Source organism: Lottia gigantea (genome assembly GCF_000327385.1).
Source record: "Lottia gigantea unplaced genomic scaffold LOTGIsca_21, whole genome shotgun sequence".
In the NCBI taxonomy this organism is placed as follows: domain Eukaryota; kingdom Metazoa; phylum Mollusca; class Gastropoda; family Lottiidae; genus Lottia; species Lottia gigantea.
The window spans coordinates 1,585,576-1,611,621 of NW_008708458.1; the positions used below are offsets into that span (position 1 = coordinate 1,585,576).

General features: G+C 33.3%; 3 protein-coding genes across 3 annotated transcripts in view; 1 reads left to right on the forward strand and 2 right to left on the reverse strand.

The window, feature by feature from the left end:
- Positions 1–366, forward strand: part of LOTGIDRAFT_231720 (hypothetical protein) — a 7,232-nt gene extending 6,866 nt beyond the window's left edge. Inside the window, exon 16 of the mRNA XM_009054166.1 lies at positions 1–366. The gene's annotated coding sequence lies outside the window, so the exon portion shown is untranslated.
- A 251-nt stretch (positions 367–617) lies between these two features.
- On the reverse strand, positions 618–5,627 carry LOTGIDRAFT_214465 (hypothetical protein; the record flags this gene model as incomplete). The annotated part of the gene is made up of 8 exons (XM_009054167.1): positions 618–735; positions 1,235–1,281; positions 1,504–1,815; positions 2,321–2,397; positions 2,776–2,843; positions 3,026–3,116; positions 3,410–3,556; positions 5,591–5,627. 8 exons carry the CDS (start codon positions 5,625–5,627, stop codon positions 618–620), a joined length of 897 nt encoding a protein of 298 aa, XP_009052415.1.
- Positions 5,628–7,586: 1,959 nt separating this feature from the next.
- LOTGIDRAFT_231723 (hypothetical protein) lies at positions 7,587–24,799 on the reverse strand (the record flags this gene model as incomplete). Its single annotated transcript, XM_009054168.1, has 15 exons — positions 7,587–8,512; positions 8,653–8,789; positions 9,871–10,031; positions 10,362–10,563; positions 10,937–11,019; positions 11,332–11,411; positions 11,858–12,020; positions 12,461–12,564; positions 13,097–13,235; positions 13,477–13,651; positions 15,855–15,962; positions 16,266–16,378; positions 16,761–17,018; positions 17,942–18,163; positions 24,655–24,799. The coding sequence occupies 15 exons, from the start codon at positions 24,797–24,799 to the stop codon at positions 8,371–8,373; spliced, it is 2,232 nt and encodes a 743-aa protein (XP_009052416.1). The 3' UTR covers positions 7,587–8,370.
- Between the last annotated feature and the right edge of the window lie 1,247 nt (positions 24,800–26,046).

A 26,046-nucleotide genomic window follows, 5' to 3' on the forward strand; every position in this document is an offset into this window, starting at 1 on the left:
ACTTGATCTACTTTAAAAATATCCTGTTTAATCATTGACTTAATCACTTGATACACCAGTATATATGTATATGACACTTGAGATAATAAAAGCCTTCAAATATATTAAAGATTGCAGTGTGAAGTGGTTAAAGGAAGACAGTCTTACTATGTCTTCAAAATCTCATTTTGTCCAATCTTGTCTCACTGAATTTTTGTGACTCACCGTCAGGACTACTGGTTCAATTCATTTACTTGTACATATGGTCAATTTGTATATGACCCATTCGTATCATTTACAACATCTTGTATATAGTCAATCTGATCTGTTATATACTGTTCTAATTTAATATATCTGTATGAAATATGTTATAAACAATAGTTATTGAAAGACTTTGTTGGTTATATCAGAATGTCCTGTCATTCTCTTGCTCTCTTTAAACTGTGAATATGGAGTTCTTGGTTGCTTATATTCGATCTTATCCTGCAGAGTTCAGATGGGTTCGGCCATTTTTTCAGAAAAGTTTTTCAAAATGTTTGCCTTTTAACGCTGTCTTCATAATGCTTCCTTAAAATCATCCTTGGAAAATTTGCATCAACGGTTCTGGGAACCAATTCTTTAAAAACACCTAATTTCTATCATAAGTTATGGTCATTCATGGTTAAGGCTTCTGTTATTTTATCTAAATTATGTTGTTTGGCCTTGTATAAAAATTCTATCCACTTTTCATCACCAGACGATGTAACATGGGAATTTCTGAAATAAAATATTTACATCTTTCTTGATTTAATAAAACAAAATATTCATTGTTAAAATATATACATCAAAGAAGGAAAAACAACTATATTTTACAAGGATAGCAACAGTTAAGGATGCTTTCTACCAGCTGGTCCTGGCCAAACCTCTTCGCATTGATCTTGCCCAGATTATCCGTACCCATTTAAAGCTGGGTCGACTGGAATTGTGAGTGAAGATGACTTATTCAAGGTCATCGGACTATCACACGCCGATCGAGAATTAAACCCACACCTGCCATGCGCTTGATGTAACCAAGCAAATGACGTTATGTAAAGAAAAAACGCCCTAACCGACTGAGCCTCACATTTGTAGAGCAACATAGAAATATTTCTTGATTTAAATAAATGACTTTTTTAATGACACTATTAATGAATGAGATTGACAATGCTATCCCTGGACACACAGCAACTTTAAATTGATCATTGAGTCATGAATTGACAGTAATAAATATACTTACTTTAAAATTTGTAAAATACTAGAAATACTTGAATCTAAAAGATCCACCTGAAAACAATAAAAAATATTTTAAAAGAAAATGTCCCACTAATCTGCTCATACTTGAATTGATAAAGAAGATAATGGGACTTACAGAAAATATTGAAAGCTTGAGTCAAGTGGCATGCTCTCTTTGAAAGTGAAATCGAAATTACGGTTTCCGCATCAGTCTCAAGATAATATTACAACATCAATGTTTGCACCTAGTTTGAAATTGAAAATAAGACATACCTTGGTTTGAACAGAAGGTATAACAATAGGAGGGTATAACACAATAGTCATTTCATCAACAATACAACTTAATTTTTTAACATAATCACAAATATCATCTAACTGACTGATATTATTTTCACAATTACAATTTCCGTTAGTTTTAATCACATCACGAGTCTTTTTTAATGTTGATTTAACAGTCTTGATTAGTCCCATTCCAGTAGATATCACTGTTTTATCAGACTCAGACCACTCATCTGCATTATTCCTAGGTTCGTTAGCATCTAATATATCATTTAAATAATCATCTTCACCTCCTAATTCCAGCGCCTGAAATATGAAAATTGATTGTATATCAATGAAATGTAATTGAAGGGAGATGGAGAAGCCATCTAAAATCAGTTTTTCGCACCTGTAAGCTAAAGACCAACATTGTATGCACAGTTATTGCAGGGTCGTTTACCTGAATTGTGAAAATTTATAGGATTATTACAGAAATGAAAATGAAATGAATAGAGTTTTAAGGAGATTTATAGAGAAATTAGCTTGTATGCTGCAGTATGTAATATCCACATCCATTGCCTTTAAGAGTAACTAAAATCAGTTTTCCGTAAGCATCTAGTCTTAGGAAGACAAGCAACATTTTAACATGTAAGCAAGATGAGTTACTATCATCTCCTTATATAGCTATGAAGAAGTTTTTTGTTATTCAGTTATCTTTTGTATTCTGAAGTGACTGCCACAGTTAAATTCATTAAGGAAAAATCTTGAAAACAAACTAAGTTTTAGATAGATTATGCCCCTGTTAATATTATGAAAAGAAAATCTATCATACCTGTTCTATTTCTTGAAGAGCATCTTTAACTAAATCTGTAGTTTGTTCTATTATAAATAGAGCTGCTTCACGATTATCTGAAATGGAACACATAAGATTTGTAAAGTACTTGTTTCAATAGCTCAGCCTACTTGGTGGGACTATCAGTCAACCTTGTGTAATAAAATATTATCAAGATGTTACCAAACATAAATGCCCTTGGACCATGTATTATAATGGTTTTGATGGCTCCCCTTCTTCTAATTTGACATTTCCATTGCCTGAAAATCTTTCAAGCATTATAATAATAATAGTAACATTCGAAATTTTCATGCAATAGTTTATTTCTTGGGGATTAAGTGGTAAAAGATATTAGGTTCTTATTACCAACAACTGAAGAACTGCAGTCATTTCGATACAAATTCTAATTGAAATCTATATTCATTCTCTAACCAATGAAAGACAAACTACAATACCTTTAGGAAGGTCATCAAAATCATCTGTTTCTTCCCAAACCAGACCAGTAGATTGTAATCTTTCAGATCTGAAATTTTATTCAAAATAACAGTTAGACACTACATCTCTTTGACTTACCTTTATGATAAAAATAAAAAAAATCGACAACACTCAAGGCTTTTAAAGATGTCACTTTCAATTCAAGCATTTTTGACATTGAGTAGTATCAGATAATTAAACAGCTAAATATAATTAAGAACGGATACATACCCAGAATATTTAGAAACTATTTCTACTAAATTTTGAACTCTTTCTACAACTTGTATTACTTTAGTGTGTAATTCTTTTCTCAATGTTAAACCTGTACGATAAATTGTTGACATGAATTCATAAATACTAAATGTATATGATAATGAAGACTCAAAATAACATCAACAAAATGTCACTTCAATATAGAGTTATTGATACCTTAGATGTTAACGAACAAAAGTTCCTTTTACTTTCAAGAATAAACATACACATAATTTGATCAAAGATAGAATAAAATCCCCCTGATGTTCCCCAATTATTGGATTTAATGACCAGTTTAGAAATTTAAATCAATCAGTTGTCAAATCCACGTTATTCTAGGAGAAGGAATAATTATAATCAAACCTTGTGATTTAGGTAGAGAATAATAATATGACACCATAGCTAAAATAGACTTCTCTATACCACTAACTAGAGTTTCACACTCTGTTTGAGTTGGTGCTGGAGGCTTGGAGTAAACCATAGATAGCTTAGTTGCTTCCATAGAGATTACTTTAAACACCACAGCTGAAAATATGACTTTCAAAATCAAGCAACAGAAACTGACAAAGAGTAGCAATATTGTATATTTAGCTATATTGCTTTCAAAAACAGAACAATGTTATATGTCTGCCACCATTTAAATTGACTTCAAATTTTACTGGGAACTTTTCAACTTTTCAACAGACGATTCCAGAGATAGTTTTCATACATACCCAGATTTTTCCAATATTCTGATTGGTTGAATTCAGATTTCTCATCTCTTCTTGACTCTCCATCTATAAACAAGGAACAAAATATACAATCATGATAGGCTTAAACAAAAAAATGACTCCTCAAGAAGCCTAGACAAGAAACCAGTGACAGAGTGGGTAAGAATCAAAAGACTGAAACTGACACACTTCACTGAGTGTTGTTGACTGTGTGTGGACTATCAGAATCTATGATTATGGTCTGTGACTGTGGATCATGCAGTCTGCATATTTTGTCAATGGCCATGCCATAAAACATGGTCATAGAATCTTGACAATAAGTCACATTGCTACACATTGTTAAGAAATACAAAGATAGAGTTTTACCCTTCAACTGATTGAGCACAAGACTTAAATTATCTCGAAAATTGTGCAATACATTCACATGGTCTCCAGAGGCTGCCATTTTTGTTTACAAATAGACAGGGAGTGTTTCTTGCAATCCAGTCCAGTATGATTTTGATTATCCAGACCTTTCTTTAGTAACGGCCTATTCAAAATAGTTGGCGCTCTGGACAATCTCAACAACTAGAGATTTTTGTTAAAAGAAACAGTGCCATATTAAAATTGTGACTTACCTTAAAAGTAAAACATGATACGAAATGACTATTTGTTTTCCTTATGTTTTGATCATTCAACACAAAATAGTAATATATTAAATCAAAATACATACGAACCTGGACAGATATTGCAATTTATTTGTTGTCAACCTAAGATATCCATCATTTTTAAATTCGTTTCGGGAATACTTTTATGAATCGTACAAATTCTAAAAAGTCAAGGCCGAACTTGTTCATTTTCTTGAAATTTCACAACGCAACACCAAAACAAATATTTTCACTTCTGCTATAACCTTTATTACAGAATGGATGACGAATTTGAAGCAATCAAGGCCCGTAGAATGGCTGAATTACAACAACAATATGGGGTATGAAAGTATATCTGACTCAATGATTGAAATAGAATTCTCCAATTTTGTTTTCTACCCGTTTCTTTTTTTTAATGATTCCAATCATTCTTTGACTTTGCACATTGGAATCTTATGAAATGTGATTGTGATAATTATTCTATAACCACAACTCATTCCATCTTATCTTAGTTAATGTAGGCTGGACTTGAATAGAATATTCCGAATTTTCGTTTTCAAATTGGGTTATCCAAGCAACAAGTAACTATTGTATTAAAGGATTACAACTCACTATTCAACTTACAGAAGGCACTGGCATAGGGTTTAGGATGGTTGAAAATAAACCATTTACTGTACTATTGACAAGAAACTAATCACTATTCAATAGAAGGCACTGACACAGGTTAGGGTTCAAGTTATTGTATATAGGCTTATGCTTGCATATTATTTGATTGTGTTTCAGGGAGGTGCAGGAGCTGGTGGACCATCTGCTGAAGAACAACAAGAAAGAGCACGCCAACAAACAGACATGAAGAATAGTATATTAAGTCAGGTGCTAGATCAGTCAGCTAGAACTAGGTGTAAGTAGATTAGACTGGAAATAGTGTGCCAGTCATCTATTTGAGACCTCTCAAATTTTAGTGAACTCTTCCGCACATGCATACTTTCAATCATAATGATACTTAATAAATGTATGATTTTAAGAACTCAAATATGATATTGGGTGTGGTTTTTGTTGCCTGTCAATAGCTAAAAACTGCTAAAACCAATAAAATGCCAATTTGTGACTAGGAAAGGATCATACAAGCATGCACTGAATATGACCATCAATCACAAAACCTGGTTTATTTGATTAATAGAGTGTAGTTCATGCATCTAGCATTCTACATTTAATGGGATGCCACAGCATGTCCCAAAATGGCATTAGTGTGTTCATATTTTGAGTAGAACTCATACGAGAAGCTTCAAAATTCTTTCTCATTTTGTACCAGTACTGGCACAAATAAATTTTCATCTTTTGTTTATAAAATCTATTTATTTTTCTGATACCTTCATAGAAAACAGTCTGATTTTCAGAAATTCAACACCAAATTCAGTTTTTGAAATAAATATTCAAGATTTCATCATTGCACAATATAGTTGAAAATTCCATTTCAGTAAATACTATTGCTGTAGCTAAACCAGAAAAAGCTAAAATGGTAGAAAGTATGTTAGTTCAAATGGCTAGAACAGGCCAAATACAAAATAAGGTATGCTGGTTATTTCTTATTCCTTTCCTTCACTGTCAAATAAATACTTCTTACTCTGGTATTAAATATTGCTTTTTGAGCATCATATCATAATATCAGTATAGGAATTTATAAGTACTAGGATATGTTATTAATATGTGATAAGCTTATTTTGATTTTCATGTACCGTATATGCTTAAATTTTCTGTCTTAACAATATTAACAGTAATTATTTATTTAAGAACTGTGAATATCTAAAGCAGTATTTCAATTCTATTTGATATGGTCAGTGTATTTGATTTTAATTTTCTAATCTACTTATTCTATATTTTACAGCTATCTGAAGATCAGTTAATAGGTTTATTATCTAGAGTTAGTGAACAGACACAGAAAAAAACGACAGTCAAGGTTTGTACAAATTTTGTTATTTCATTTGAACATTTGAGATTCATGAGTTTCCAAAAATATCAATCCAGATGAGATCATCATGTTTGAAACATGTTTTTTTCATGATATTCAATACTGGGATGTTTTATTATAGTTCTATTTGAATATTTCTGCATTCTTTTTGTATTTTGATAGTTTGACAGAAGAAGAACGTGTCTAGATTCGGACTCTGATTAGCTGTGAAAATAAACTTTAATTTGGTGTTAAATTATGAATAATGATTGATATCAGACGTGGTTGAAACTATCTAAGATTGGAGAGGGTTATTTATCATCTTATAAACCTGTAATATGGGTTTATTTCACGGCTTATGAACCTATATCATTGTTAACCCGGGTGATTATATTTCTATGCATGTGCCATAATCCTGGTCAATTTGAAGTTTGCTGATATTTTTATGAATATGTGGATGGATGAAAACTCTCTGAAAAGACTTTTATTTACTTGTTCATTTTTTTCTGTAGATGTGTGAAAATATCTTTCTTTCCCAAAAAAGGTACTATAATTTCAAGGGGTTTTGAAGGGATTTTTCCAATTTTATAAGTACCTTTCCTCCCTGCTAAATATTCTTAATATGAAAACATAAAATATGTTTAAGAGAATACTGGACAAAAGTTGTTCATTACATGATACAGTTACTTAATCAGAATTCAATAAATTGAATAGTATCATTGTAGGTGAGAATAGGTATTGTTAGTCAATATTTCAACAGTATGAGTTCTCTCCCTTCAATTTTATTGCTATTTTATTTACCTCAAAGGTGTAAAAAACATGATTCTTCCGGGCATTAATTTTCAAATTTTCTTTTGATTAAGATTGCCGTTTCACATATTTCCATATATCAATACTTATAATGTTCTTCTTTAATGCAAGTGATATCCCAATACCAGCTTTGTTATAACATTGTATCATCTTGTTTATAAAGGTTTTTATAATTTACTTATACTCTTTATTTTCCTTGCAAGGTCAATGTATGCAGATTTTAGAACTTTGCACTCCAAATTGCATTCATTTTCATTCTTTACATTCATGTGAATTGACAGATAGGCATAGACAATGCATCTAATTATTTTTATACCACTGTGAAGGAGATTGAACTTAAGAAGATTAGGCAAGCTATGAAGACCTGGTTTCCTGGTAAAATTTCCCCTCATGGCTCTTTAATATATACCCTCCGAAAGTCTGGCACTAATATTTTTAAAAAATAAGAAAGTAACAAATATATTTATTAGTAACAAGCATTGACAATATATATTCAAGTTATATAAAGTATATTTTATTCTAAAGACAGGCAAAGTATAAAAACAGATAACAAAGTTATAATAATAGTAATAATAATCTAGATGTATTCTAAAACATAGTCTGAAATATATAATGCTCTTCAGCACATACTACATAATACATACAGATAGAGGTCTTAAGTCTGCAATATTATTCAGATCCATCTTTGTTTGACAGCAAGCAAAATCAGACATCAAATAACATTTTATTCTGTTTCCAACAAAAGTTTTTTTTTATTTGTCTTTCTTTTTTATATAAAATATTTCGTAAAAGATATGAAAAAAAATATGGTAGAGAATTGGCACAGAAAACAGCATAATATTTAATTTGGGTAGTTAATAATGGAAGTACATATATAATGCTAAGTACTTCATCTAAAGGCAGTTTGGAGATGCAAAGTATTTAAAACAACAAAATAATTAGGTTCACATCCATATTGTAGTTTTGTCGGTTGTAAAAAGCTTTCATATCTTTTGAGTATATCAAATAGTCAACATCAGAATCCTTGAATTTTAAATATTTTTTTTTAAAATTAATTCTTGTGAATTTCAACATTCAAAATTACATGAAAAAACAAAACTGTATAATGCTGGATCATTCAGACCCATAGCTATGTCTTTGGTCAATTATTTCGTAATTTTCCCAATCTTAGTATTCAGATTAAAAACCTTAATTTTGAAAAATAAATCTGAGAGGTACACTATAAAACTTCTAATTTTTTACATTAACAACTGTAGTAGCAGTGACATCTTCAAGTTGTTTTGAGTTGAACATAACAAGGATTTCTTTTTCACCAAGTTTCTTTGGTGTCAATTCAAACTTGGTAACAAAGGTCTGTTTAGGTTTAACATTCCTGAAAATAGAGGGAAAAACATGAATAAAATCTTACTGTATTGTGGTACAGTGTTAGGCACAAACATGCCGATATCCCATCTATGTATGCTAGAAACGGGTAGCTACCCTCTATCCACCATAACCGTAATTCTGACTTACCTCTGTGGATATTGTTTCCTTTTGAGTAATCCAGGTCCTTCTACCTCCAGGTAACATTCTGTCATACTCTCACCTAACGGGTTGGTGAATGATACTTCAACATCAAACGATTTACCCTTCTTGATCTCATTTGGTACCTGCAATTTAGCACAGGGATGGTTATTATGATATACATATATTATTTTGAACCTATCAGCATTATTCAATGTTCAGAAAAGTCCAACAATACATGAGCAATATATTTTTTTATGAAATGGGAACATTTAGTAGGGGTTTATCCATTGACCAGTGTATCAATTAATTTACATTGTGATATTCTGGAAGAGGAAGTAAATGGAGAGAGATCTACTGTAAAAGATCTGACAACAGACTCATGGTGGAGAGATCCACTGTATAGATCTGACAATAGAGTCGTGGTAGAGAGATCTACTATTAAAGATATAACAACAAACCCATGATCGATTTACTCATGATAGGGAGATCCACTATTAAAGATCTGACAACACACACAAGCTGGAGTGATTTACTATAAGAGATCTGATAACAGACTCTGGTTAACATATCCACTATAAAAGATCTGACAACAGACTCTGGTTGACATATCCACTATAAAAGATCTGACAACAGACTCTGGTTGAGATATCCGCTAAAGAGACCCGACAACAGACTCTGGTTGACATATCCACTATAAAAGATCTGACAACAGACTTTGGTTGACATATCCACTATAAAAGATCTGATAACAGACTCTGGTTGACATATCCACTATAAAAGATCTGATAACAGACTCTGGTTGACATATACACTATAAAAGATCTGATAACAGACTCTGGTTGACATATCCACTATAAAAGATCTGACAACAGACTTTGGTTGAGATATCCGCTAAAGAGACCCGACAACAGACTCTGGTTGACATATCCACTATAAAAGATCTAACAACAGACTTTGGTTGACATATCCACTATAAAAGATCTGATAACAGACTCTGGTTGACATATCCATTATAAAAGATCTGATAACAGACTCTGGTTGACATATACACTATAAAAGATCTGATAACAGACTCTGGTTGACATATCCACTATAAAAGATCTGACAACAGACTTTGGTTGACATATCCACTATAAAAGATCTGACTCCTGGTTGAGAGATCGCTATCAAAGATTGGAAAACAGCCTCCTGATGAGGAGATCTAACATCACGAGATCCACTCACCTTGACAACTAGAGACGGCTTACACAATCTGAAGTCTTCTTGTGTGGTGAACACTTGTTCTGTACCCTGAACCTTGGCCATAGCAGAAAATTTCAACATACACATATCTTTTAATTTATTCATGTATTCATCAGCTTCTATATGGAGCTTCTGTTCTCTGACTGGAATAAGAGAAGAACATTTGAAAGTTGGTGGGGATTCCGCGTCGAAATATTTGATTAAACAGCAAATTTCAGCTAATGAGAACAATATTGAGGAGTTCGGTATGATTGTCGGTTGCTCATTTCAAGACCAAAGAAAAGAAGGGACATTCAGTTAATGTAGCCAAGTTGAGTGTTTAATATTGGATGCTTAATTTGAAACTTCCTCCCTGTCACATGTATATACCATAGATTGCGTTCACCTTTCTGACAGATTGTGTGTTGCACTGTGAAAGTTACTGGTGGCCAGATGCATCACACCCTTGACTCTTAACTGTCAGTTCATCTTACCTTCTCCTGGTGGAACAAACAGTTCAAACGTATCGGTTTTAATTTTATCAGCGCCGACTCCAGTATAATACATAGATCTACAGCTAAGTCTACCAGTTATATATCGCTCTGTGTTCCTGCTGGTATTCTTGATTTTAAATATTACATCAAAATCTTGACCAACATAAACATCGTCTTGTTGTTCAAGCTCAAATTCTACATCCTAATAATAGAAATACAGAAACTTTAATAAAATGAGAGTTTATAATAGCTGAAAAGCATCGTTTTATTGGCTGGATTGAAAGAGAAGGAGATCCTACTTATTATAGACCATTTTCGCCAAAGTGGTTTGCAAATCATGTTCAAATGTCCATTTCCTTCTGTTGAAGGAAACGTTTAAAAATATTCACCAATGCTTCCATTGCAAATGTGCTGATATAGACAAGTTCTGTTAATTGTAAAATCAGTTAACGGTTCCTCAAGCCAATAAAAGAACCATCCACACAGAAGCATTACAAGTTGAAAACAGTCTTGTTGGGACTTTATTTATGATGGGCTTGTCCGCGAAATATAAAGATCAAGAGCATGTCATTTACCTGTGGTCCCATTGCATAAATATCGTGTCGACAAGATCCAGTTTGATTAGCTCTCAATACAGCAGTTCTCTCTTCTTCTGAACCTGAAATAGTATGAAATTGACATTATTACATAAAACATATAAAGATAAACGAAACACTCTTTATTAGACCTAACTGGAAACGTTATACAGAGCGTACAGGGAGGTAAATGAAAATTTTCATAGATATATTACTCATAGATGACATCATGAATCAAAGACGAACACACTTAGTTCTGGTGGATGAGGCATGATCTGCCGCGCATGAGACCCACAACACTTCAGAATAAATTTGAGTTATTTCAATTTTTGGATAATAGGTCGACCTAAAGAGGTCAGAATATCGTACATGTGACTCAGTAAGAATGGCCCTACCTTCAGCATATTTATAAAGATGAGTTACATCTTCTCGTTCTGGTCGTAATGGATACTTGGTGCTGATTTTGCGTCCAACACTGTAATATACAATCAATAATTCTATATCCTTAGCCACAATATATTGTGAACGAGAAAGTATACAGAAACTTATTAGAACACTTGAAACAAACCAGAATACATTTTTTTTATAAACAGAATGTGTCAAGATTATATATGGCAGCCTTAACCAAAAATTAAGTTGACAACTAACATGATGATCTCTTTTGTGCGTTTCAGTGAATTTGACCATTCCTTGGCCCAAATTCATAAATTGCGATTGAAATTACCAGGTCGAGAAATACCTTATCTGGGATCAACAGTTAACTACGATTTCTTCAGCATTCAATGTTATCATTTAAACTTCTTGGTCCATGAACCGATATATTGTCCTGATGAAATTTAGACAGTGCCATCCGAAAAACACATTTTGTCAATATTTCTGGAAATTGGCAGGTTTCCACGCCAACAAGGTACGGGATCTCACCTTTTTTTCTCGGTATGGTTGTTGATCATGGTACCATCTAACTCAGTTGTCCAGTAGATCTTATCAGCGTTTACTTCAGCAAAGATAAATGGACCATCAAAAGCATATGCTAATTCGCCATTTTTGACTGCTTCTAATGATGCAGGTCCACAACAGTACACACCTACAAAAGCCAATACAAAATGGAGGATGCGACTTTGTATTTATTATCAAGAACACGATTTATTATAAAACAACTATTTTTGTACTTCAGATAGCACGTGTCTATAGTCATTATTCAATTAAACCTTTCTTAATTGTAGAATCATTTTCAGGGTAAGTCACATTCATCCCCTTTCGTATATTATCACATACAGATCATGCTTGAGTCCAAACGCCTGTACATGTATCAGCATTTTAACCTGATTGCAAAGAGAGGCTTCTAATTGTCGCTGTTCTGGTACGTTATATCTCTAAGAGTAGAGTAGTTTATCCTAGGCCGTAACTACATCAAGGCCAATGAGAAAAATGTCTCATGCCGAATTAGAAAAAGAAACAAAAAACAATTTGTTTAAAACATTAGAAACATAAATATGATTATATTTCGATTTGAGGCTGACTCACCATCACTTGTTTCTTGAGGTGTGGCATCAGCCGCTTGCCATCCTCCATAACCTGTTGGCAAATCATTTCTAGCCATCCATACCTCATTCCATACGTGGAAATTCCTAGAAAAAGGGTAAAGGGATTTATATTGCAAGTTAATTGCTTATATTAATGTTCTGGATATTAATCGCTATAATCATCACAATCCAGTTTGCAAGAATATCCTAAATTTTATATTGAAAGGCATTGAAATATCATACGCCCCCTTGATCAGCCGATCATAATTCACTAATTCCTTGGATCAACCAATTAAAATCCACCACAGTTTGCAAGAATATCCTAAATGGTTATCTTCTCTCCATGTTCCTTAAGCAACGTTACATGATAATAATCATGAATGTGAATAATCGTACCGTTACTTAAGGAACAGTCATGTCTTCTGTCTAGCTCTTGGAAAGAGATAGCAAACCAGTATTTAACCATGCATCACTATATAGTACGTCAGGAGCATCTATTGAAGCTCTTCAGTTTCGTGTTTGTCTAGTGTATCCTTGATGGGAGAAATAAGGTCAAGTTTCACACACGACTTTAGCTTTTGCTTCAGAATTGCTTAGTTTTTTTTTGGAAAAATAAAGTCCAAGCAAATGGTCTTACCAAACTGAATCCGAGTTTTTGGTCTCATCTGGTTCACCTAGGTGGTCAAAATGGATATCAATAGAAACACTACCATCCGTATCGTGAGCCGAGGCAAAGTTGGTGACACTTCTAGCTGGTATTCCCAGTGCTCTACATGCTGAAGAAGATATGAAAAGATAAGCTTTATATATACAAGTATGCATTATTGAAAACAATATAGCTATTTAACGCTCAAATCTAAATCTGAAAATTCAAAATTTCTGGTAGGTGCGTGACTTTTGCCGCGATAACATTTCTCTTTGCTACGGATATGGAGATGAGTGAACATGAAGAAACACGGTATAACCGAAAAACATTTCAACAAAATTTGAATTTAGATTTATAAGAAAATTATTTACCTGTGGTCAATACACCCGAGAAAACCCAACACTGACCAAATTTAACAGGTCTATCTGTATTGTAGTATTCCTCGAAGATAGCTTCTGATCCCGTCCATGTTAGAGGTGATTTACCTCCCCTGTAATCTCCAGACCAGTTGCCCACCAATACACCACCATCATCTGGAGCATTGATCTGAAACAAGAAGTGAAGAGTGTGGTGTCTTACTAAGTTATCAATTGCAATTGCATGTTGGATTCTTTCACACGGAACATGTCTTACCTAGATTAAAGGGATAGATGCGCCATATGTTTTTATCAATCCTACTTTAGTCTCAGAAATGGGAATTATTTTAGTTATACCAATCAGTAATAGTGTTCACAGTTCATCGTCGAAATTGGAGCTTTCAAATACATGTGTGGCCAGAATTACCAGCGTTTAAATGTTAAAATGATGACTCGTCATTTTAAGATACTCTGTGATATATAGAAAAGACATATATAGAAAGTATTTTTATGGAATTATGCGATTTTCGTAGTACTTCTAAAGACTATTTACATATATTCAAGACTAAGGGCCGTATGCTGCGCTCGAACTTAACGCTAAGTCAGACTTCGGGTAAAGTCAGACTTTGTAAAGTTTCGCCTGAGCTCGACTTTGTAACTAATTCATTTCGGTATGCATGGCTTCAACTTAAACTTATCTTTGCTAAGTTTAACTTCTTCTGTGTATGTACGGAAAACCAACGATAACTCAAAGAATTATAATTTAATTTCGAATGTATTTGTTAATAGAAAAAAGTGATTGATACATTTAAAAATACTAAATACTAAAATTTTGATCGGACACTTACGGACAGCAAGAATTTGGCATGTTTCTCATGTGCTTTTCCGTGGGTTCTTTACTATAAATACGCATCAGGGTCATTACAAATCATGATTTGATTGATTGTTCAAGATATCAGATAGATAATTACCTACTTTAATTCCTTATCGATGTAGTGGATGAGTTTAAGGGTGTATTGGAGTCGAAACAAAATGATATTCGGTCCATACAAAGGAAGGAAAAGGCGTGGGGAGAAATAGAGGCCTACTTTCTTTAAACGAGATCACAAGCAGTTAAAGAAATGCTGAAATAATTTGAAAATGAAGGCAAAAAAATCTGTAGCGATTGAAAAAAGAGAAAGAAAACTGGTGGTGGTAAACAGGAGACAATGGATTCTAGTAATTCAAATCAGGTGTGTGCTATGCTACCGCGGCACAAATGCACCCTTTGCAGAATGATTTTAATAACGATATGGATTTCCATCAAGATAGCTTCACTTTGGCTCAACGGACGTCAGGTTAGTTAAAGGGATACAGTTCTCTGATTAAACATAATTTGAACTTCTCAAATCCGCAAATCCAATTTCAATAAAAAGTAGATATTAATATGTCACTTCGAGTTTGACAAGTGCTGTGGAAATTTCGAAAGAAGATAAATTACGAGACTGATTCCACCCATTCTGCATTGGTACTGAATTTTTAAATTCCAGCGGAACATTGTGTCCAGATACAAATACAGTTCCAACACAGAATTCATCACTGATTCCATGTGTACAGCCAATTGTTCCGATTATCCCCGAAAACTGCGTAATGTCGTAAAAACCTCGTTGTATTGTTTTTATTTCATTTTCATCTGGAAACGTAATTACCTCGGGCCTATGAATAGCTATAGCCCTTGATACCAATTTCACTATTCGGGAGACACTGGATTGATGGACGCCCATTATGCCCCCACGTTTATTTGGAAAGAGCCACTAGCATACCAACGAAGACATACCAATAACTGTAGTAATGGTGGGATATGTACAGTTTGGTCACATCGATGATTGAACTAATTTCAAAAATATGCAGAACGCCATCCTTCGGAAATCTGAAGCGTTTCGTAAATTCACTCTCGTCTAGATCTTCCATTGGATTTGAGCGGTCTTTAAATCTCCTCTCCACATGGTAAATATCTATAATTTGGTGTAATGGGTTGAAATAATCTTCCATTGTCACAATTTCAATCGCAAACGTATATAAAGTACGTCTAAAGTCTGCTACCACCCTATCTTAGACTTTACTTGTCCATAAAACGCTCGAGTAAAGCATGACTTACATCAAAGATCGAGCGCAGCATACCTAAAGTCTGACTTAAGCTCGACTTTGAGTAAAGTACGACTGAAGTTCGACCGCAGCATACGGCCCTAAGTGTATGCTAATGTAACAGTTCTATCAAATGTGAAAGTACCTGTTTCTGGTGACTATTTAGTCACGGATTATTTCGTTTTCAATATCAGGATTAGCACTGTTGAACAACGCGATTCATTGGCTATGTATCATCTTTTGCTTGATAGAAATTGAGTTTCACTTACCATGGACGTTAATTTTCTAACGACCTGAATTGGATTGCCACGACAAACCCAGTTTAAACCAGATATATCTAACAGATGCATAACACAATCCAATACCTTTCCTTGGAACTGAAGTACAGAAAATAACATAATCTAGAAATACTTGGAGACGAAAAAAAAAAGAAAAAGAAAACGTAACATCTGCATGTACCCGAATAACTCTTGCTTCACTCTACTGCAGCTGGTCATTTAATGGGTCGTTTGAAACTTTTGCTATTAACGGTGCATTTTTATTCTTGATGTGTCCTTCCCGATATATTTAAAAACTTCAAGACGGATAGATTCCAAAATGAATTCTGACAAGGCGATAGTACCTTGTGAGGTGTACGATTCTATTGAATTAGAATTAAAATAAAAGTAAGCTATTCTTACCTGACCAAAGTTCCAAGGTTTTGGGCTGATGTTTTTATAGGTACCAGAGTAAATTCTACCATTTTCATTTAAAATATATTCTTTCAGATCAGTTTCTTTGTACACTGTGTCCTCTAGAATGTGTTAATTGTTTTATTAGAAGTGAATTACAATATTTGCAGTAACGGACTGCAAGAGGGTGCATCTGATAAATAAGACGACATAAAGTCTACTTGATAACTGTATTCTGACAAATCGCAGCAATGTTCTCACTTTCATTTGTCGTCGGCCAGTTGATAGCAGTTGCCAGCGGGTGCATTTTGCTGATATAGAATGCGACAGTTCCTATGAGATACTGGTCTCGTATTCTCAAAACGATCTTAGCGCTAGGATGTCCTAGGTTCTAACATTGACTCTAAGACATTCTAGCGCTAAGATCATTTTGAGAATATGTGGCCTGGATTGCAAGTCGACATGAGCCTACCATTAATCAATTCAAAAATTACAACCACTTACCTTTACTGAAGGGATTAAAGAGAATATAGATTGGATCTTTATGAGTATATCTAAATATAGAGGATTTAGTGTCGGATTTCTTGACTACATCCACTTTAAAATCCCATTTAGCCACATAACAGGTTGGTGGAGTAAAAATAGTGATTTCTAGATTGTTTCTGTCTTGTCTTTTTACTTTACCACCCCATTCTTTAGGCTTGTCCTCATCGGATAACACAAACTCCACGTGGGTCTTTTTGTTCGGCAGAGGTTTATCTCCTGAATAAGAAAATGATGACTTTTAAAGGTTCTGGTCCAAGGACACACGAATTTCTTAAGCGTATTAAAAAGGCTTAAAATATTTATCGCGTAATAGAATTTATTCCCGAAAAATATTTTATTTGAAGAAATTTTTCTCTCTGTTGAGTTATAGTATCATTCATTGATGCCGAGTTGCTATAATTGCTGCAATGAAGATATTGGTCGGCTACTGATGGGCGAATGTGAAAGGAAGTATTCAATCTTATGTTTATGTATTATGGATGTCAAAGGAAGAGTTGTTCATCTAATGATAATACATATATAAGGAAATAAACTCAAACTAAACTGAAACTTGTTAAGCCAGGCATTTTTCACAATTATTTGTTTAATTTATCAGAAGTTGGTAGTAAACAAATTTTGCTATAATTTCATGCAAAAACATGTCAGATCAACGAACAATTACTAATAAATTCAAATATCATATCAAAAACACATTAGATTATCAAGTACCAACTGTGAACAGTAGGGTGTAAAACTCAATTTAATATAATTTAGAGGCCCTTAAAACGGATGAATTACTTTGTATAATTTATTTCAAAGTTTACGCTTGAAATAAGTGATAAACAATTTGTTTATGATATTATTGTCAACGACCTACTGCATGCTGGTTTGAATCATTTAAACGTTAAAAATCACAACCAGTCTTATTCGATGATTTCATAACAGGTTGATTTTTTTAGAACTAAAAATGATTTTGTGTGGGTGGTCAATTACAAGTCAAAGGATCCAAAGACTTCGCCGTATACATGGCTATCTAACTTCAGCCAAAATCTAGCTCCTCATCTATATGAAATTACTAATGGTCTTTAAATTGAAATTTAAGGTCTTGGAAAATTAGTTTGGCGTTGACTTTCCTTATATCGTTGAAGATGACCACCCACCTGTTTCAAACACTAGTCTTAAATCATCGTTGTTTTTATCATAAGGTTTATTAAAGGTGAGAGTGATATCGAAGGGTGTCCCTCTCCTGACGACCAGTTGTGGATCAGGCGTCTCATCATCCTGGGTTATCTCGAACAGATCTGTGTTATGTCGTGGTGTATTCTGTCGAATATTATAGTCCACCTTCTCTACTTGTAGTACATTATCTTTCTTCTTTGGGTCTGAAAATACAAAAATATCAGAGTTCGTAATACATTTCTTTCTACATTCTGTGATCTCTTAAGCGATATTATTACGGCAAATATTAATAATTTAAAGAAATACTACGTCTTAGAATGAACATAAAATTTAAGAATTTTAAACTTGGCCAATAAGATCTGTTGCTCTGTGACCTAGGCCATTGCTTTCATTGAGACTCGTCTCAATACACCCTAACACCATATATTCATCAGTAGATATACCTGGTGTCATAATTAACATAACATAATCCGATAAATCCAACAAACTTAGTAATAATCCATAAATATGCAATTAACTATTGAAAAATGCTTAAGATTAAGCGTTTTTCAATAATTACTTAGTTTTATGAATTTTCCAGTTTTCCAGATTTTAGAGGAAATTGTTGTAACTTTATGACACCAGGTATATCTACTGATGAATATATACTCATATTGACCATTCTCGAGAACTTAAATTTTATGTTCTTTCTAAGACATTGATATTGCCTCTCCCTTATTCTGACTTGGATCTTCGGTAAGCATTTTGATGATCATTGTTTTGAGATAGCATTCCAGAGGTAAGGTGCGACACTATTTATTGTGGTTAGCATGTCGAAACTGGCTGACTCGGACAAGCTTCTACATCTCCCAAAATTATCATATTCTCAACCGAGAGGCAGCTAATCCGAACACCAATATACAAAGCAGGATACTGAGGGATCATGGAATGCATTCAATCTGTGAAATATGTAAAATATGTTTGCCATAGTAGTCAGGTGCCATGGTAGTCAGGTGCCATAGTAGTCAGGTGTCATGTGCCATAGTAGTCAGGTGCCATGGTAGTCTGGTGTCATGGTAGTGTGATGCATATTGACACTATAAAGATGTATAAATAAGTTAGACTGCAAGTAACCCTTGGAACATCAGGACGATAACCAGACTAAATGGATAATTGACACACAAACATTCTTACAAACTGGACTCAGCTACCTCCAAATGCCCCCACCCCCTTTTCAAACCCACAAAGTCTGAACTTGTTTATTTCATCGTATGAAAACAGTCTTTCTTCATTGATGTAAAATTGATTAGTGCACATTTGAAATATGTTCTGTCATGTTTATACTTGATTGTGAATCAATTCACGAGTAATAGTTATTGTAATAATTGTATTGTAATGTGATTTATTAAAAAGAAGTGTGTTTATTCCAATAATTGTAATGTGTGATATTGTAATGAAACTCTATTGGAAATATAATGATGATTTAACGAGACCAAGAAGTCACTGTAATCTTATTGTTATACGCTTATTTTGCAAGATAATGTTTTTTTTGCCAAATGGCTTTCAGCGAAATATAATGAGTCATTTTATAGAAATTGAAATAAACCCGTACCTGTATTTTGTAAATATGTATACCGTATTTTTTAAGATTTGCTTGATGAAATGTATATAAAACTTATGAAAGAATTATGTAAATTGAAGTTAAGAGCTAACTTTATATGCAAATGAATTTTTCATACACAGTGGTAGCTTTGTTACAGTAAAAAAGAATCCACATTTTTGTTCAATAATAGGGTCTTGAAAACTTAATAGGCCATTACTTTGGTCGTGGCTTGTTTACGGTCAAATGAGAACAAATAACAACACGTGCACTGAAATTCCCTACAAAATCTGAAATTTGATATGAAAATGGCACATGATACCATGATGTGTAACACACATCTGATACCATAAATTGTATTACATATTTAATACCATGATTTGTATTACATATTTAATACCATGATTTGTAATACAGATTTGATACCATGATTTGTAATACAGATTTGATACCATGAATTATAATACAAATTTAATACCATGAATTGTAATACAAATTTAATACCATGAATTGTAATACAGATCTCATACCATGAATTGTAATACAGATTTGATACTATGAATTATAATACAGATTTAGTACCATAAATTGTAATACAGATTTGATACTATGAATTATAATACAGATTTAGTACCATAAATTGTAATACAGATCTGATACAATGAATTGTAATACAGATCTCAGATACCAGATAAAGATCTAATACCATGAATTGTAATACAAATCTGATACCATGAGTTGTATAATACATCAGATACAATGAATTGTAAAACAGATCTCTTAACCATGTACATAATACCATGAATCGTAAAAAAGTTTTGATACCATAAATTGTAATACATATCTGATACCTTTTAACATTATTTATATAAAGAATAGTTGTGGTCTAAATCGGAGTAGTTTTGTAAAATTTGAAGTTTTAAAGTAAACACGGTGTGAAAGAAATAGATAAAGTTGTGTTGAATGATGGGTGTATATATAAATTATATGGGATATTGACATACATCTTTTATTTATAGATACCTGTACAACTCTTAGATATTGAAAATTGACAAGGTAGTTTTAAGATTGCTCTATCGTCAATATTCCTCGCTATATTTATGTAACTGAATATAATTGACTATGACACCTATTATAAAATTCGGCTTAGACTTTCGTCATCAGTATGTTCTCTAAGAATTTGCAGGCCATTTTACCTTGGGTCATCAATGTCAAAGATACCCTAATTTCATACAGCGTGGCTGATATATTTAATTTTGGTCATTACGGTTAGCAATTAGATTTAATGGCAAATTAAGATGTTGTATGTTGTATTCGAATGAGCGCTCGTTCTTATCTGTTCAAAGCCTTTACTATATAACAAACTAATTTGATTCTTTGAAAACGTAGTCTACATTTTTGATGACATAATATATGGACAATTCAAAAGATGCCCCGATTCACTGAGTTTAGTCTGCATGAATAGAGAGAAGGGCTATCAGAGCCGAACATGTAAATTAAAAAAAAACGACGATACATACGACACTATAAGTTACGTTTTATGTCATTTATTGTGTAAGCTAAATACGTGACATATTTGGAGACACGCCGATTATAGATGTGTACAACACGTGAGATTTGTTTTTACATGTTTTGGGATAACATTAAAATGCAGAATTCATTGTATAACTCACTGAGTTTTCTAACTTTGACAGTCCGACATCTGTCGCAAAATACTCCATGAAAATCATTTCTACCGGCACACTTTCTACTAAATATCATACAGCTGATTGGAGCCAATTTCAACTATTCGTGTCTCTTCTCAAAATGAAAATCCAGCGTTTGGTTTCTTGTACTAAAAGAATTAAAGATAGGGTATCTACCCTTACAGTTATTATCAATCACAGAGCTCTGTCAACTGTGAAAAAAACCATTAAGATTTGTATATTCCTTATGGGTCCCTAGTTCACATCTCGGGAAGCATCTGTGAAGTATGGAGACAGTTTTTATTGCCAAACACATAATTCACGGAATTCGGTATTGACCACTGTTACCGAGTTTAAGAAAGAAGGAGGGTCCCAACGGCGCAAAACTTCCACAAGTTTTAGTAACCGGGGTTTTAAGCGTAATAAAGATATACCTATATGCAGTGTGAATGAATATAGCAGTTTAATTTGTTCAGCTGTGTACATTAGTATGCAGTGTAGAGTTGATTAAATAACAGAGAGTAATGAGATATCTTGAAAAGATAAAGAACACGAGATTTTAAACTACCCCAAATTCTTAATGATTACAACTGTATTTACATTCTTTTAAAGTGGCGTTCCTTTTATTCGTGATTTATTTAAATGGGGTGTTGAAGTTTAACTTCATCAGCTTAAGATTTGTTGGACCATTTGGTCATCTACATGCATATTTCGTCTGAGATAATCGTTGTTTAAGTTTCTACAAAAATCCATGACCAAAGACAATGAAACAAGCAAATTTATAAATTTTGAATTCAGCTGCAAACCTAATTGGTTGTAACCGCAAAAACCAACTTAATGAATCACTGAAATGTTCCATGTCAAGAGAAGGATTCGAACCCATGTCGATAATTACCAGCACCACCGACCCGACTCGCAATACAGACTTGTGAAGGTGAGTTTATCAGTCAGAGTTGAGTCCTACATGTTAAATATTATTACTACCTGAGGACCATTTTAAACAGGTTTTTACACCTTTAACGACATCAAACACCATGTTGCTATATAAACCATGTAGCTAGGTTTTATAACAACTCTTTATATCTTCTCTTTTAGGTAATCAAAGAACGGTTCACAGAAATATTGCTTGCCATGTAACTCTAGTAGACATTAAAAGAAATGAATTAAGTGGTGGTAATCCGTCCTTTTTTAACCACCCTGGTAGATTGAGGCGCTTGATTTAATGATAGCCTTGAACATTCTCTGTTGATATTTACTGCATTTTGTTTGAAGTTTTAAGGAGAAAGCAAAGGTCATGGTAAAAGTTATAATACGAAGGGTAATAATTAAACCTTCATTATAAGGGAAAAATCAACAAAAGATCTCTCCAAATTCTAGATTTCCCATCCCAGTAACTTCTTTTAGAGTTGGGATTTAAAACTGGAGCTTAAACTTCGCCAATTTTAGGTAGTTTCCTTTCAGCTTAATTTAGTGGAACGTTTACATCAGTAGACAACAAGCTGGATTGTAAGCTTGGGTTCGGTTAGTATAATACAAATGTATATTATCATTTATTATGCATCACTCCAACACTCCAACAATGGCTGATCAAAAGAAAATGAACAATGCTGGACAATCTAGAATACCTCTACCGATTCTTCTATGATCTCGAGTGTATAAGATTTCTCACTTGTACTTCTGAAACCACGAGAATGCTCGAACGGCCATGATGGACCAAGGTGTCAGAAATAATGATTTGTGAGCTTAACATGGCTTCTTTCTGATAAGGAAGCCGAGTGCTAATGATATAAACAGATACCCCAGACTTACATTATCTTCATAACTAACCTAGAGTTAATGTTTTGTACTCATTAGTAAACATCAGTTCCTGGTAGAAACAGAATTTGGCATCAAGTCAAAATTTCTTTCATATCATAAATTTCTATAAGTCTACATGCATATGTAGCTTGAACTCTCTTACAAATATAGTTTATTTGCGGAGGTAAACAAAATTAAATTAGAAAAAATCAGACTCTATAATTTGACATCTGTCGGTAAGTTAGTAATGATTATCATAAAAATTTTGTTTCCTAATTACGATTTTGAGATAAACCACCCACATACTGTGCTTTGTAACAGAGGGATAGGTATGGATAATGCTCAAGCTTTCCGAACACTCGTCGTAAACCAGTGAATGTAGACCGTACGTTACATTGATATACGAAAACAATTTGCCAATGTTCTGACAAAATGTCCTTATTCATGGCGTTGTCCATCTTAACCAGTACAATCCAGTGGACGTAAAACTCTATCTGATTTTATTTCAGCAAGGTGATCTATGCTTGGTCTCTAAGTCTTCTATACATGCCGATAGTTTAATCACAAAATACTTATCAGAATAAAAAAAAAATAGTAACGATAGAGCTATAAATTCGGCCTATATAAGATTATACATAATTTTAAATAAGATAATATGATAATTCGATGCTCATATTTGTTTGATATTTAATTTCCAATGTAACTTTGGTACAGATTACACCTGTAGTAATTCATTTGGTGTCTAACCGGACAGTTGAATGACACTTCCTGCGATTTCAGTGCCAAAATTACACAGGAAAAGCACATACCTAATGCAATATTAGCCTAGACATTTGATGAAGTTAACCTTGTAACCCCCTGATCTTTAAATAATAGGGTGGGGACAAACATTATCAACCTATCTACAGATTATCAAAAGAAATAGTTAGATATCTATGTAATATCTATATTTTAAGCTTAACCAATCTAAATACTGACTTGTTCCCGAATCAACCTTGTCATATTCAAGGTTTTTATCTCATATTTTACATTCCTTCATTAATAAACTTACTATATGGGCAATATTGAACTGTTCAAGATCTCACTTATGTGCACATCGAGTACTATCAGACTCGGATATTACTTTTGCAAGTTTATTTTGCTACTTGGTACGTTTTGGCAATGTCAAATGAATTACTTCATCAGAAATCACAAAAATTGAACTCATCAGAGATTTTTTCATGATGCCAATTCTCATTAAAATTCGGTCTAAACAATGTCTTTTCACGTTCAGGTGTGAATGTGAACGAACCCAGGGAAGATTTCCGGAGACAGCGGCGGTGATAATATACACTAACAGTATTAAGCAGGAGTATAAAAACCAGTAGATTTTTTATAGAGTGTATTCACTGCTGTGATCTAAATGTCGTTAATGTATTGAAATCACCCCAAATCAAAGTGTTTTGCACTTAAACGAATAATGGAGTCCTACAAGTGAACATTTGGTAATTGACTTTAAATAGTGTGACATATTACACATTTATTAAGAAATTGCTAAGCTACAATGTACTACTATGCAATTTTTCTTTTGACGTTGACTCTTACATTAATAAGGTAGTTTTGGTAACGATCTATCCAACTCTCTATGACTTACCTTTTGAAAGTTTATCGCCATAACTGGCCACATACCTATACCGATAGGTAGGTGGGTTTAAAGCACTGTGTGTATTATGATATGTTTCTCTTGTTATTGACCCAGCAGACCCTGGTCTTCGGGGTTTACTCGCACCACTACCCATTCTAATCTTTTTCCTCAAAACTCGTGGTTCAGTTCCTTATAATCGTTATTTCATGGCATTAAACACAAGACTGGTGCTTTTATGAGACTATGTTCTCATCACCTGCTAACACAAGTTATACAATCCTCAGAGCACAATGTATCACAAAATTGCCTCTTGATATATCTAATTTGATACCGTGGCCAGTGTTTACGAAATAACTCCAGAAGTCAATACAAAACCTTTCCTCTGTATCTACTACCATATAACAGACGATAAGCTGTTTAAACTACTTAAAAATCCTCCACTACACCATCATAACAAGGTGCTAACTTGTCCTGCACCAAATAATCTTTAAAATATTTTAAATTTAGCGTCTGAAATCTTTCAAAACTTCCTGAAACCTGTTATTTAAACATATTTTACCAGTTTTGAGATGAAACATTAGTATATTCTAACAGTTTGGTATATCTATGATCTATTTATAGTAACAGGTACCAACAGTGCCAGGTGGAATAAACGGTAATGAGAATTAGGCCACTGCTAGACATTCCTTAGTTCCATTCAGTTATTAAAGTTATATAGTACTGTATCTTTATACGCCTGAACTTACACGTACATGCACGCTCACCTTCCTCAAGCTGGTTATTCTCCCTTGTTACATATTTACAGACCTAGAAGTAATGTTTAATCCATCCAGATAAGTTCTAGGTATTCCAAATACAACTCTTTAACCTTAAAAACATCATTCTTATTACATCTAGCTAATTAATAACACAAGTTAGCATTTTTCAGTCTGTATCGGGTTCATAATAAAGAATTATCCCCCTTCTCTGAATACGTTCCCCTCCGTTTATTTCCTCCAGGGAACGGGTAGGGCCAATAAAGGGCTATTTACCCACGTTTATAAACATTACATTATCAAGTACAGTTCTTTAGTTTCTATAGGCGTCCTTAGTTACAATCCATTCAAATGTAAAATAAAAATCAATATTATTATATTTCTATCGATATTTTGACCCATATTTCTTTATTTATCGATACATTGGTAAAACAGAACACCACGGATTTCTCCATATAAATCTTAATCTATCATATTGGACAAAAATTCTGGTGCAACATTTCGATGCCAATTGAAAAGCTGCCTATCTTAACTTGTTCACTTCAATCGAAAAGTTTTTTAAAAAAATATCTAATGTCCATCAAAACAATTCAGAATCAACTCAACTCAACCCAACCAAAAATCCAATCGAACCAAACACATTTGA